The 15,436-nt window shown below is 39.9% G+C and overlaps 1 protein-coding gene across 2 annotated transcripts in view; it reads left to right on the top strand.

Moving 5' to 3' along the window:
- The first annotated feature begins 998 nt into the window (after positions 1-998).
- Positions 999-15,436, top strand: part of Chchd3 (coiled-coil-helix-coiled-coil-helix domain containing 3) — a 264,171-nt gene continuing 249,733 nt past the window's right edge. For both annotated transcript variants that reach the window (XM_042696002.1, XM_042696001.1), the window contains exons 1-2: positions 999-1,245; positions 10,689-10,776. In XM_042696002.1, the coding sequence (XP_042551936.1) occupies positions 1,165-1,245; positions 10,689-10,776 (169 nt within the window). In that variant the 5' untranslated portion in view covers positions 999-1,164. The remainder of the gene's footprint in view (positions 1,246-10,688; positions 10,777-15,436) is intronic.

Below are 15,436 nucleotides of genomic sequence, written 5' to 3'. Positions count from 1 at the left end.
ATGTCACAGTTGCAGTTCAAAGCCAGCCCAGGCTGGCTTTATCTCCAAGAAACTACTGGGAAAAAGCTGGAAGTGGTGCTGTGGCCGAAGTGGTGGAGTGCTAGCCTTGAACCCAAAGAGGCTCAGGGGCAGTGCCCAGGCCCTGAGCACTTAATTTCTGTTTTCTTTTGTACTGGGCATTGAACCCAGGCCCTTGCCCATGCTATCAGTGGTCTATACTTGCAACCTCCATTCATCTAGTTTCTAAAGGAAATACCCCGGCCTTTGTAAGTCTAAGGTCATATACCAAAACACTTAATTAACAAAACATGATGTAATATATACATGGAAAAATCTTAAGCTTATTTGCCTCTTGTAACTGTGAAATACTGAAAAGGAAGCTTTCCAAAATAGTTCATCTTAAGTCTGGTGTATTTAATTTTTCATTAATTTATGCCATCTTTGGTAATCACTTAACTTTTCTCTGCCTAACCATACTTGGTCTCTTCATGTAAGCGAAGATACAAATGTTTTGCCTAATAGGCTTGCTGTGAATAATTTTTTTCCTTGAGTTTTCTCATATGTAGATTTGAAAACTATAAAATTATGCTTTACAAAATGAAATAAAACAATGTTTACAAGTGGAATAAAGAAATTGTTTTGTGTCAAGAATTTATAAATAGGACCGCAGGCGTGAGTTGACTAGCCGAGTGTCTCCTACATCCAACAGCGCCTTGCGTTAACTTCAGCCTTCAACTTTTCTGAAGGTTGTGGAGTTAGAAGCCTTTCGACTCTTCAGGACCACAACTCCCAGAATGTCCTGCTGCTTTCGTACATTAGAGTAAAAGAACAGACTACAATTCCCACTACACTCAGGGGCTCCGGAAACCTGGTTAACCACCACCTGTTGCCATAGCATCCGGGTCCAAGACAACCAATCAGAGCATCGTGAAGTAGGAGAGGTGGGACCTTCTCCTTTTCAACCATCCCGAGCTGTCTCAGCGATGGCACGTGACCGGAGGAGGCGGGAGCCCAGGGTCCGCGCCGTCTCCTTGCTTCTTGGGGTCGTAGCCTTGCACCCGCCGGGCGGAGGAAGTGTCCCGGCGGCTCCACGCGCGGGTGTGCGCGCGGGATCCTAGCTGCTCGTGCACCCTCGCCCAGACTGCGGGGACCCGAGTAGGAGCCATGGGCGGGGCCGCCAGCACTCGCCGGGTCACCTTCGAGGCGGACGAGAATGAGAACATCACGGTGGTGAAGGGCATCCGGGTGAGTGGTGGGGGTGGGGGTGGACGGATGTCCAGTCCTCGGACGGGGACCCCCGCGCCCCGACCGTCCCCGGACCCGACCGGCCTGCTGTCTCCCATCCCGGGCCCGCCCTGGTTCTGTCCCGCCAGAATCCTGGGTCTTTGGGGGAAGAATTCGGGAGTTTCCAAACTTGGAGCACTCATTCAGAGAGAGAGAGAGGTCTCGGTGGCGTGCCAAGTGCCAGGCAAGGCTTGGGGGCGAGTAGGGAGGGTGCCAGGTTGATTGGAGCTGCAAAGGGCTCTCACGGTCGAGTCTTCACCGGTCACTAGCTGCAGGACATGAGGCTTTCTGAGGTCAAGACCCCAGACCCTGCTTTGCACCGTGAAGGATCGCCTTCATTTACCCTGTGTCATTGAATGCTCTTCCCTGCCCCATGCGCGCGCGCACACACACACACAGGGACACACATACACACACGGACACACACACGCACACGCACACGCACACGCACACACCATCTTTTCTGGCCCATCTGGCTGACTTCTGGCTTCTCCTTCACTTTCATCTGATATCTCGTTTTTTCCCCAGGCTCCTCCTGTTGGACTAGGCCCAATTGCTACAGGCCTCTGCTCTACCAGCTTGAATAGGGGCTGACTTAGATGTGCAGTTCTTCAGGCTAGTTGAAGTTGTAATTCTGACTGAGACGTTGTAGAGAATAACTTTATACCTTCTGTGCATGTACTGGATACATAAACTGGAAACTTGATTTTTTTTTCTCTAGGGTGTCAGCATACCAGCACTAACTTTATTAACACGCTCTCCCTGGTGCACCTGAATGTGGAGCTGCACATTTTTTGGAAGTTTGATGTCTGAACCTAGTAAATAAAGCTTTATGACTTCAGAGAAGTTTTATAACTACAGTTTTTCCTCCTCTGTTATTACACAGCTAGTGTTGGTACATGTGTAAACTACTTGCAGCATTTGTTATTAGGAAATAAAAGTTATTCAATATTTAAAGTGTTTACAAACTTTTTCTTCTGAAATTGTTACCTTGGAAAGAACTTATTAAAGTTTTCTTTATAGAAACTCAAGACTGTTGAACTCAGTTTTTGGTCTGTGACCAGCATTTATTTCTCTATATATTGTATTCATGAACCACAGGACTATATTTTGTACTAAAATAACAGACATTACATGCTTTGCTATATTGTGATTTAATTGGTACTCCTTGGAGTAAAATGAAAATTAATTATAAGCTCTTAAATTTTATGCAGATATGAAAAAGTGTTGCCTTCCCCACTGGAAGGTGAAAAGTTTTAAAAAAGAGAAAAAAGTAGGTTTGGGTGAGATATTGATTAGAAAAATGTATAGATCCATGTTCTCATGCTCTAGTATCAATCAATTAAAAGAGATTTTTGACCCCACTACAGAGATTTATGCCAAGTACTACACTAGGGTGAGTAAGGTAAGCAGGACAATTAGGAAACAATGATTACAATGGTAGTCATTTTTAAAAAAAGGCCTTCTTACTCATTTTAAGAAAAGAAACTGTGCCCTTTAGCCAGACAATTTGATAGAAACTTTAATTTTTTTCCTTTTCTTCCATACATTTTATCTACATTGTTACTGTTTAAAGCTTTCATTTTTATTCCTTTCTTATATATACATTATATCAGGTAGAGAATGTTAAAACACTGCTTTCATTTTGGCTGTGTGCTTTTCTTCACCCATACTACTCTTGCACTCTGCTTCAGATCCTTTTCCAAGCATGATTTGCAACCTCCTTGCTTTCATTTTTCTCTTGTGAAAATTAGTGGAGTTGAGAATGTCCCTGAAGTCTTTGATCTTTTCCAGTTCTGAACTGTGAGCCCAGTGACACCATAACTTTTGTGTAGCCACGCCCAACCTAGTGACGTTTCATCTAAAAATGGCATGCTATTAAATTGTGAATACTTAGAGGTCATTATGGTTTCCTGGAGGTCATGGTCAAAAAGAATGTCAATTTGAACTTAGGTAGACTTTCAAGTTTTTAATCTTAGAATTTAGTCTGAGTGTGAGATCTTCAACAGATTGCTTTTCTGATGATATAGTCTTATCTGTAAAGGGGAATATCATTCACTTCCTTTGATTGGTTAGGGTAAGAAGATGATGAAAGGTATATAAAGCATCTCATAATTCATAGATTTTTAATACAAGATTGCCATTTTAGGGTTCCTTTCAACCCTGAAACCCTGAAAAATAACCATGTACAAAATGGTGTGTGATTTGGAATTAAACTTACCTGGGTTTGGATCAAAGCATTACTTTTTACTAGCTGTGTTAACTCTTTCAGTGGTGTTTCTTATTTAGTGTATCTGAGTAACGCACCTTGGGGAAACTTGACATGTATGTCAGTATGTATTTACTTACATTTACTTACAGTGTTTACGCTTAATCAATAGTACCTGTTAGAGCTGTTTAAAAGAATGGATGCATAAACATACGTGGCCTTTAAGTGGTTACATACAAAACACAAGTTTGCACCACAAGTGTATACCTCTCAGGGTTTGGATGGGAGATGGGAGGGAATCCTGGGTCCTGCCCCATTCCCATTGCCTGTGGGAATTTTGTCTAGGTTTGTTGTTGGTGTTTTTTTTTTTTTTTGGTAGATACCTTTTAGTTAATATTTTTCTTGGCTTTTTGGAATAGTCATCATATTTCTCCTTGCGGACTGGGAACAATATTCTCAGTATGTAAGCAAGGCACCGTTTTTAGCTCAGTCTGTGAAGACAGTACTGATGAGGCCTGAGGTTCAGTTTTGATTGCAAAGTTCCATTTGAAGAAAAATTTCCAACTTTGATCAATTTTCTAACGTTTAGGCCATCAGTTCTAAGAAACCAGATTGTACCAGCAGTTCAACAGTCACTGCCAGAAAACCATTTCTGTTTCATTAAGAATACTAGTCTTTTTTTTCTTTCCTTCCTTCCCTTCCCTCCTTCCTTCCTCCTTCCCTCCCTCCCTCCCTCCTACCCTTGCTCCCTCCCTTCTTTTCTTCCTTTCTTCTGAATTTTGCAATACTGGGACTCCTGCTTGCTTGGCTGGTGCTCTGCTATTTGACCTGCACCTTCAGTTCTGCTCTTTGCTGGTTATTTTGGAGATAAAAGTTTCACGGACTTTTCTGTTCAGACTCTAATCTCAAAACCTCAGTCTCCCAAGAAACTAGATTTATAAGCTTGAGCCACTGATGCTCAGCTTCATCTTCATTTATCTTCATGTAGATAGAATACCAACATAAAACATTCAATAACTAGGCCAAGATTATTAGAGTTTTTTTTTATGTTTTTCTTGCTGACGTCCTTAATAGCTATCAATTAATGAACCTGTTTTCACTTTTAAGCTGAAGGATAGGCTGTCACGTCCTATTTTCATGATATTTATAGGGCCTTTAAAACATTCTTTTTGCCCCTCCTTCCATGTTTGTTTGTTTGCTTATTTATTTATTTATTACTTTTTGGCATTTCATGACAGGGTTTTTCCATATAGTCTGGGCTGGCCTCACTACCTCTTGAATGCTAGGGTTATAGATGTGCTCTACCACACCCGGTGTAGATGTACCTGATTCCAGCTTCAAATCTAAAACCAATTCTGGCTTGGCTAAAAGGCTTGTTTTCCTCTTGCAAGTCTACAATAAATTTCTAGTGATTGAAAGACAGAACCTTTTTATTACTCACATTACACATGCTTAATAGGATTTTTGTGACCACCTGCGGTGCCTGCTTGGAAGGTATACTTAGCACCCAATCTCACAAGTTTATCTTAAACATCAAAGCTGTGAGTGAACTCTTCTAGAGCAGATGTCAACTTCAATGAGTATCATTTTCAAAGTTTTACTTATCGTGGTTTCCAGACCTAGATGGATCTCTGCATCTGGCCTTGAAGTTGCAAGTTAAAATTCACAGGAGCCAATGTGGCAGTATGAATACTTACATGATACATTGTATGCTTTGGGAGGTATTGGCTGTTCAGAGTTCCTCAGTGAAGGGATTACTCAATGAGATGTGTTAAGGAAGACTGTGGAGAAGGTATGTGAGCAGAGACTAAAGATTCATTCTGTCAGTTGCTGTGAGTGTTGTAGAAGTAATTCATTTAACTAATGGATGACTGGGTTCTTTTAACTTTAGATTCTGTGAATCTCTTGAGCATGCTATCCTCTTAAGCTTTGAAAATCTAGGATAGACAGTTTTGTGTTTTATCTGCTAATAACAAATGCAAAGGAACATTATGATAAACTGTAAACACAAGCTATGAATTATTTATTTTATAATTATCTATCTGTATCTGAATGTACTCCCCACAGCACCCTATGTCCTTAAGTTTATGGGAGTAATTTCTCCCAAATAATAATAGCAGTTTTGGGATCCTGTACCTTTTTTTTTTTTTTTTTTTTTCTGGCCAGTCCTGGGGCTTGAATTCAGGGCTTAGACACTGACCCTAAGCTTCTTTTTGCTCAAGGCTAACACTCTACTACTTGAGCCACAGCACCACTTGTAGCTTTTTCTATCTATGTGCACTCTACCACTAAGCCACAATCCCAGTCCCTGCCCTCCCTTTTAAAAACTGGTATTGGGGCTTGAACTCAGGGCCTCATGTTCTTGCTTAGTAAGATTGCTTGGCTCTCTGGTTGACAGCTGGCCCTCCATCACTTGAGCCACATCTGTCATTGACATTTTGCTGGTTAATTGGAGATGGAACCTTGCAGACTTTTCTGCCCCGGCAGATTCTCTAGGTCTCAGCCTCCTGAGTAGCTAGGAGTATAGGTGTGAGCCACTGGTGCCTGGTGAGAGCCTGTTTCTTACAAAGATAATTGTAAAGGAAGCTTATCTTGACAAATTCCTATGTAGAAGAAAGATCAAGGGATAAAATGGGTCTGAGTTCTTTAGTCAACTTGTTGAGACACATCTGGAAGAAGAGTGGAGAACTTGTTGGGCTGGGGGTCTGATTTGTTTCTTATCTCATGGTTCCTGACTTCACCTCTGAGAAGGGCAACTTAAGAGTTTCCTTCTCCTTTTACTCTGTCCTTTATTTTTGTGCTTCTCATCCAGCTTCCTGACTCTGAGAAAATACTGGATTCAGCATCTGGGGGTGGTGTGTGTGTGTGCTAAGTTTGAATGAGACCAAATGGGTGGAAAGAGATGAATGGGAAGACTAGATCACACAAAGATCACCTCTCCTAATAGTTGTTAACTTCTAAGGCACAGAACTTTGTGAGTGTAAGCTGTGCCCCAAGCAATGCAGTATAAGCCCATAGTTGAATGATCCATGGACTATGCAGTTTATGGACCTCTGATTGTAATTCTTTGCATCAGTATGTGTATGGGTTATTTCAGTATTCTTTAGTATTAATAATTTCTATAAGTTGCATTTGAGATTTGTCTTGATGTAGAACCCAGAGAGATGGCTTGAAAGCAGGCATTGTAGATGTGGGAAAAAGGCTTTTGTGAAAGAAGTGCCCTGTATTTTCCTGATGTGTTTTCCTGGCAAAGTTGCTTCTTACGAGAGACCGCTTATGCAGGTACATTGACAGCACAGAATCACTGTTGTTTTGAATAGAATTGCATGCACATTGGGGAAGGATAATAATGCTCAAAGCCAAAGTTGTCTTTGAAGGCCGCCGTTGCCACTGGTGTTCCTCTGCAGAGCCTAAGGATTTATTTGTGTAGTTACGGTAAGAACAAAAGGTTGACTATCAGTAAGGCAACCCTAGTGTGTGTGTGTGTGTGTGTGTGTGTGTTTGTGTATGTGTATGTGCACGTGCACGTGCACGCAAGCAATCCTGGGGCTTGAACTCAGGGCTTTGGTACTGTCCCTGAGCTTTTGTGCATAAGGATAGCGCTCTACCACTTTGAGCCTAAGTTACACTTCTGGCTCTTTGGTTGTTAATTGGAGACAAGCGTTTCATGGATTTTCCTGCTCAGGCTGGATTTGAACCTCCATCCTGAGATCCCAGCTGAGTAACTCGGATTACAGATGCAAACCACGGACACTTGGCTTTTTGTAAATTTTTTTTTACATATTTTGGTGCCAATACTGAGGTGTGAACTATAGCTCAGTTTTTTCTATCACTATTTCGTGCTCTGTCACTTGAGCCATACTTGGTTAGTTAATTGGAGAGAAGCCTCCTGGAAAGCACTGTACTCTAGGTGTGGCTCAAGCTATATCTCCAGCCCTATTTTTTATATATATATATATATATATATATATATATATATATATATATTTTTTTTTTTTTTTTTTGTCATTGGATCTGAACTCTGGGCCTGGGCGCTGTTCCTCACCTCTTCAGCTCAAGGGTAGTGCTCTACCACTTAAGCCACAACACCATTTCCAGCTTTTTCTGCTTATGTGGTGCTGAGGAATTGAACCCAGGGCCTCATTCATGCATGGCAAGCACTCTACCAACTGAGCTACCTTCCCAGCTCCTCCTATGATGTATTTATGTGGTAGTTCCTTTGGGATACCTGTATCCTTTGGGATGTACAGATAAATTTACTGAACTGCATATAACGACCGATTGAAATGTTTTGATTGATGTTCAGATGTGACACTAATTCTGATACATCAGAGAAGCCACAAAATCAAATGAGAAATTAAGAAAACATTTAGTGACGGGTTGAAGGAGACAATCCATGCTTATCTCTCCAAGAGTATAGCATCTTCCATGCGCTCATCAGGACATCCATAGCTGCTGCCAGCCATAGCTGTAGGCCAAGGCCTCATTCTCATGTAGAGAGAAAAGAGTACATGCTCACACTCAGGTGGTGAGAATGAACTGAGAAGAAATAAAAATCAGTGAGTCCCCATGGCTAGAGCTGTGTGAGTAATAACAGCACCAAATATCTGTGCAGCCAGTTACCATGGATGGTGCATAAACTATAGCCCTCATTATTCCTCCAGGTAAGTATTTCCATTTTTAAATGAGAGGAGTGAGGCCACTTCTCCAGGGTTCCACAGTTAGTAGGTAGACATGCTTTTCCATCTATTCTGTACCAGCTTTCTTTTCCCCACTCTGGGAGTGGGTGATGTTTTCGAGGCTACATTAGGGACTGAAAGGACTTTTATAGTGGAAGTAGATGATAGTGAGGTATGGTTTTTGATGAATAGATGAAGTGGTATTAGGAGGTGGCTTGTATCTAATACAGGTGGAGGTTTATAGCTAACATGATTTATAGCTAACTGACTTTCTGATTAAATCTAATATATATATATGTCTATATATATTATAGGTCAGTTGTACGGCCTGAACTCTGGGCCTGGGTGCTGTCCCTCAGCTCTTCAGCTCAAGGCCAGTGCTCTACCACTTGAGCCACAATACCACTTCTGGCTTTTTTCTGCTTATGTGGTGCTGAGGAATCAAACTCAGGGCCTCATGCATGCGAAGCAAGCCCTTCCCACCCCAGTAAAATACATTTTTAATTTTGCAATTTTTTTGATTTTGGCTTGAAATATAAATATTTAAATAACAAAATGAAGTAACCTTATAAAAATTAGATATAAACCAAGGGGCTGCGAGCATGGCCCAAGTGGCCTTGTTGAGTACCTGCTTAGCAAACATGTGGACCTAGGTTCAAAACTCAGGACTACTGAAAAAAAAAAAAGGAATCATGTAAAACAATTGGTTTTATATACCAACTTTATACATATGCATATAAATCATATTGGTTATATAACACTATAGTATACTATATAATATATTTGATAACATGTTTAGGTAACATGTATTTATGGAGTTGTCTTTTCTGGCCATTCCATTTAAGTAGAACCATGTAGGTAGGTATGGTTCAAACCTGTCATTCCCAGAAATCAGGAGTTGAAGGTAGGAGGAAGTGAGTTTGAGGCCAGTCTAAACTACATAGTGAGATCCTGTCTCAAAACACATAAAGAAAAACTAAGAAAAAGGAATCATACAGAATGTAGTCTTTTTGTATTTGGCTATTTTAATTATTTCTAGGCACAATTATTTTGTAGCTCGTATTAGAATTTCATTCCTCTTTGCTGCTGAACTATACTCTGATACTTGATGGGTGGTTGTTTCCACTCTTGCTATTATGGGTAATACTGCTTTGAATACCCTGAGCAGATCTCTGTGTGGACATATGCTTAACAGCTTCTTAATTGGTCCTTTAGCCTCCTTGAAGGGTCCTTCTTCGGTGCTTATCCCTCTCCAATCTGTTCTCTCTCCTGTAGCCAGAGTGATCATCCTGAAATGGAAATCTGGTCATGTCATCATCCTTGAAAATCCTTCAGTAGAGTTCATTGTCCCCATGAAACTGGCTCAATCGCTTTGAGTTTACTAAGAGGTTTTGAATCCTGAACTATAATACCTTCTCTTTGCATTTTCTCTTTCATTATGGCCACACTTCAGTTTTCTTTTTCACTCATTCATTTGTTCATTCATTCATGTACTTTTGTTGTTGTTTAACAATTCATTCTATTAACCAGCCTTCTTGAGCCTCAGGGATATACAATAGGGCAGCTAATTCCTTGCTTTCATGAAACTTTCTAGTGTGAAAGGCAAGACAGTAGACAAGAAAGCATCAGGTACTGGTATGTACTATCGAAAAAGTAAAAATCCATGGTATAGTAGTAACTGTGGGGCAGATGACTCAAATCTCTAGGCCTGTGTGTGCCGGATTCCCCAGACTGCTGCTGGCTTCCCCCTTTGGATTTTCATTTAGATGTCTAGTGGTGGCAAACCAACTTCCTCATCAATTCTAAATGTGGTTTCTTTGTCTTGGAACATTCTCTTCCTGACCTCTGTTCCTCCATCGCTTGTAAGAAGTCTCCCCTGACTCTCTGTGCCTGCCTCATACCGCACAGCTCTGCTGGCCCTGCTGCGCATTATGCTTCTGTAGACTTCCATCACACGCTTGCAGACTGTAGACCCTTTGTGTTGTAATTAAATGTCTGGCAGTTGTCTGTCTATTCCACTTTAAGCAATGCGATCACTTGAAATTCACAATCTAGTGTGGTTCATGGTACAGTTCCTAATAAAATCTGTTGAATGATCTATGGTTAATCCTTAAAAAAAGAAAGGGAGAAAGAAGGGAATGCTTTTCTTTGGGACTGACAAAAAGGCAGGCGATAAGGGCTGTTAGTACATAAATAAATTTGTTGGGTTAAGGGAGAAAAGTTGGAGGAGTTCTTATGGCTCATATTTTTCTGAAATTCTGATTTATTGCACAGCATAAAATAAGGAGAAGAGTAAGGTATAATGAGCAATTAGTAGTGCATTAGAGGAAATAAAGAAGTGGGACCAAGGGGGTATATCTTGAAATGTTAAAACCATTCTTGCTTGCTTCTATTTGAGTTTGCCTGATTTCTGCAGGCCATTTTTTATGCATATTGACTGAGTTACTTAGATGTTTTTGTACTATTTTTCCTTTTTGTTCTTTTAGCATTGATTTCATTTTAATGTTGCTTTTCAGCTTTCAGAAAATGTGATTGATCGAATGAAAGAATCTTCTTCATCTGGCCCGAAGACTCGGCGGTATTCTGGTATTTATGGTACATCAGGTATTGTAACACTTGAATTTTGGATTTTTTAGTTGAAAATTAGAAGTAGAAATAAATTCATGCAAGTAAGTTCCACTGCTCTCTATCTTTTGTTATTTGGATGTCCGGCTTTTATAGGAAATGTTAGAAATCAATCTCAGGATTTCTCTTTTTCTTTTTCTGCTTTTGGTGGTACAGTGGTTTGATTTCAAGGCCTTGCTCTTGCTCTTGCACTGGAGCCATGCCTCCAGCCCTTTTTGCATTAGTGGTTTTTAAAATGAGGACTTACGCCTTTATACTTCATTCCTACTGTATCTGGACTGATAGGTGAATGCCACTAGAAAGCTGTCATAGGCCCCGCTTTTGTTGGTTGAGATAGGAGTCTCTTGACTGTTTTACCTGAGCTAGCCTTGAACTGTAATCTGTCCAATTGCAGCCTCCCAGTGAGCTAGGATAATGCGTGAGAGCCATTGTGCCTGGCTTGAGGATTTCTTTTTAAATATTGAACACGGCTTTCAAATAGCCTTTGGAAATTTTCTTATCTGACTTCTGAACTATACTAGGCTTTGGAAGGTTACATGATACTCTTTGTGTATAAAATAGATTACTACTAGGGATACTAGAATTTTTGGAGTATTTATTTTAAAAATTGAACTTAGAAAATAAGTGATCCTCCTCTCTCCTTCTCCTTCCCCTTCTCTTTCCCTTCACCATCTCTTACTTGTCCTGCTGTACAAACTTTTAACTGGCACCCTCTGCTGTGCTATGTACACAGAGGCCCTCACAATTTTCTTCCTTTTTTTTTTTTTTTTTTTAAAGAAAACAAACAGGGGCTGGGAAGGTGGCTCAGTGGTAGAGTGCTTGCCTTGCATGCCTGAGGCCCTGGGTTCGATTCCTCAGCACCACATAAGCAAAAAGAAAAAAGCCGGAAGTGGCGCTGTGGCTCAAGTGGTAGAGCACTAGCCTTGAGCTGAAGAGCTGAGGGACAGCGCCCAGGCCCAGAGTTCAGGCCCCACGACCAGACCCCCCCCAAAAAAGAAAACAAACAGTTGATAGATCTCATGTCCAAAGGGTGGATCTCCAAAGAATGCCATCAGAGCTGTTTCCCTTGGCCTTGGTGATGTACCGTGCCCAGCTTTTTTTCTGTCTTCCCAATATCATGCCATCTGTTATCATTGCCGGCCACCCTTCTCCTCACCCACCGCGGCTGTTACTGTCATCAGCAGATAAGCTTAGGGGCTTCCATCCCTTTGTCCCTGGCCTGTGTGTTTCTAAATATTATCCTAGGGTAGTACTTGTTGCTGAGTGAGTGCTGATTATTAAGTGTTCATTGAATTACCTTAGAACAGATCTCATTATACCTTTTAAAAACAACTACTTTTGGTTATTCTGGAATATAATTCTGTAAATTTTTAAGCTATTTTGAGAGAACACAATGGACAGATTAATGACCTGTCCTTTCAAAGCATTTAGAGATTTGGGGCAGATACAACTAAGTATAGAATAAGACTCTGAGGGCGGAAGAGACAGTATAAAACAAGTCCAAAAAGATAGTAAAATTGTAAGTATTTTGTGTTAAACATATGTTTTGATTATGAGTATTTTTGAAAGTAAAGTTCCTAATAGATTCTAGGAAGATATATTTATTATTTAGTACCACTACCAACTGTGCTAACAAAGTTAGGATGGTGAAGTATGATAGATAACGAATAATATTTATTATGTAGTAGTTTTCTGCCAAATTCTTTACATACCTCCTATCTGATTGTACTCTCATAGAAAGAACTATTACTAACCCATTTTGAGACACACCTTGTGAGCAATGGCAGTGATGAGTTTAAGTCCATGTGACTCCATAGTTGTTAACCACTCTGTTTTGTTATAACTTGCACAACACCTTATTGTAGAAGAGATGTGGTAAAAACTAGTTGGAAGAAAAAAACATTTGAATACATATCTTAGGGTACTCTTAGGGTACTCTTGTCTACAGTACAGCAGTGCTTGGCATTGTGGGCCTATCAGATTACTTTTAATGATGACAGAGGTTATGGCTAGATGGCTTTGTGTGTTGCTATGTTCGTGACCTTTGCTCCCTTCCTCATACCTGTGCCCCAGGAGTAGCAGTAAATAAAGCTTGTGGGAACATTCCAAGACATAGTATCTTTACCTCAGTCTTTCCTAGTCTGTATATTAAAGAGTAAACCTTCTCCTTAGACCTGATGTAGCTGGATCAATTAGGTAACACCATGTTTCATGCAGATGCTTTTTCCCCTTATTTGTACCAAAGTATAAAAAATATTCTACAAGGCTGGAGGAAAGGCTCTGGAGTACATGTGTCATGTCCTTCACCTGTTCCAACTTGAGCCGAGAAAAGAACTAAGACTTATGTGCTGTTTTGAAAGAATCTTGCCTTTAGGTTAAGAATGCAATTATACTAGGGTTTTATAAATTAACAGCGATCTATCTGTTCTTAGAATTAAAAAGATATGTTGATAAAAGTAGAAAACCTGTCTTCTGAGTCTGTCTCATTTAAGGTTTTTCCTTGGTACTCAGTAATAGGTTTGTTATGATTTATAACTTAGATTGTGGTGAAATAATTTATCACATCTAAAAAAAGTATTGATAAAAACTGTCATCAGCCTTTTCTACATTTTTCAGTGTGAAGTAAATTTTGTATTAAATGTAACTTGGAATTTTTAATATTTATTAAAATGCTTTCTTTTCTCTCAGGACTCTTATTCATCGCAGCCTTAGGCTATTCATAGGTGTGAATATAGGGCACTGTATTTGAATGATTGAAGACCTCAGGATTTCTGAATATAAGAACTAAGTTGTGTCATATATATGGTTTTGAAAATGTAATTTATACTCTAAGAAAGTAAGTTCTTCTAAAGACTACTGAAACTAATTTTTTGCTAAACCTTGAACCAGATCAATGAATCGTTGCAATAAGTATTTGCATGTAAAGCTGCTTGGGCAAAATAATATAGTGTGTGACACACAGCAGATTATAATGCCACTTTAATAAATGAATGTGCTCTTTAAGAACTTAACTGTGTCCTGGCTGCTCACATTCTCTGCTGCATTATCTCAGACTATGTAAGTTTGCTCTTATAGCAGATAATTTTTTTCTTAGATTAAAATGAAGGATGCCATTGTACATAGTAATGGACCTACCTTTTTATTAACATTTTGCATCTTTTGATTTTTAAAGAGCAGTATTGAGGACTGATGTTCTCCTTTTTAACCTGATCTTCCCCGCCCCCCCCCCCCCCCAACCTTTTGGCTTATAGTGATGTTAGTATACTCATGTTGGAACCTATCTACCACTGAAGAAGCGGTCCCCAAATCAATATGAAAAAAATATCAGACAGGAAGTGGTATTAGCAGCTATTTGTTGATTTCCTAAGCCACTAGCAACTGGATGGAAATGACAAATCTGGAAAAGCAGACAAATGAACTCACTTTTATTATTATCCTCACTCTGCAAGTTCCTCTGAAAATTTCTTGTCATTGTGAAAAATAAGAAAGATGTGCCGATTTGTGTTAAGTATATCACTATAGATCACCGAGATCACTAAGTATTTGGCAGCCTTAACAAATTGCAGGAAACCAATTTGAGTAGGAAATAGCACAGCCCAAACTAAACAGCCAATTTAGGGAAAAAGATTCATCTATATGTTCTGTGTATTTTTCTCCCAGAATCTGGCTTTCCTAGTTATTTTTAAACAGCTCTTTAAGGCTTATTTAGACATGGCACTGTGGGGAAGAGTTCAGAGTAAATAAGCTACACTTCTTCCTTTGACTGGAGTTTTACAACCTGAAGGGAGTTGCAGTAGGTAGGTTTCCAACTTGTAATGTGTAAGACTTTGTGATGCCCCTGTCTCAATTATGCACTTTTTGTGTGTAATGGGTAATTCACCTGTAAGTTCCAAAGTTATTCCATCTAATTCTCTAGTCACTGTATTCTAGTCTTAGAAGAATATCCATAAACAGTCCATAGTTAATGGGTGGTTAAAGAACTCAAGTTATTAGTTTTGTCTATCAACAAGTATTGTCATGACAGTGACCTGTGAATCTGGGGAGATACCAGTTTGGTCAAATCATGCTTAATATTATGTTGTGGTGAATGAATACTGACGTACCACCTTTCACTTGCTCTATTAATATTGATTAAATGAGTGAATATGTAAGTGAGAGCCTATGACAAGAATTCCTATGATTTAGGAATTCATAAAGGGAAGATTCTGCCATCATGGGAAATGTACTTGAGCCTAACCTGTAGGAATAAGGGGCTCTGAAGGGTGCTGTCCTGGAAGGTATTCCCACTAGAGTTATACACATTCCACACTAGTTCAGATGAAGGTTTCTTGGGCTCAAGTGGGTGGGTAGATTGAGGAAACTAAGGAGTTCAATTTTATCATATAGAGCCTAAGCAGCTACTGAGCAGTTCTGTTCAGTTTTAGGATGAAGTTGCATTAGTACCTTCTTCAAACATACCAAAATATTGATATATATGTGTATATATATATATATATTTTTTTTTTTGGTGTGTGTATGTGGTATATGCAGTTCTTGGGGCTTGAACTCAGGGTCCGGTGCTGTCTCTGAGCTTTTGTGCTCAAGGCTAACACTCTATCACTTGAGCCACAACTGCACTTTCACCTTTTTGGTGGTAAAT

Source organism: Dipodomys spectabilis, unplaced genomic scaffold (assembly GCF_019054845.1).
Source record: "Dipodomys spectabilis isolate Male_0828 unplaced genomic scaffold, ASM1905484v1 ptg000197l, whole genome shotgun sequence".
NCBI classification, from domain to species: domain Eukaryota; kingdom Metazoa; phylum Chordata; class Mammalia; order Rodentia; family Heteromyidae; genus Dipodomys; species Dipodomys spectabilis.
This window is presented reverse-complemented; position numbering and strand designations above follow the sequence as displayed.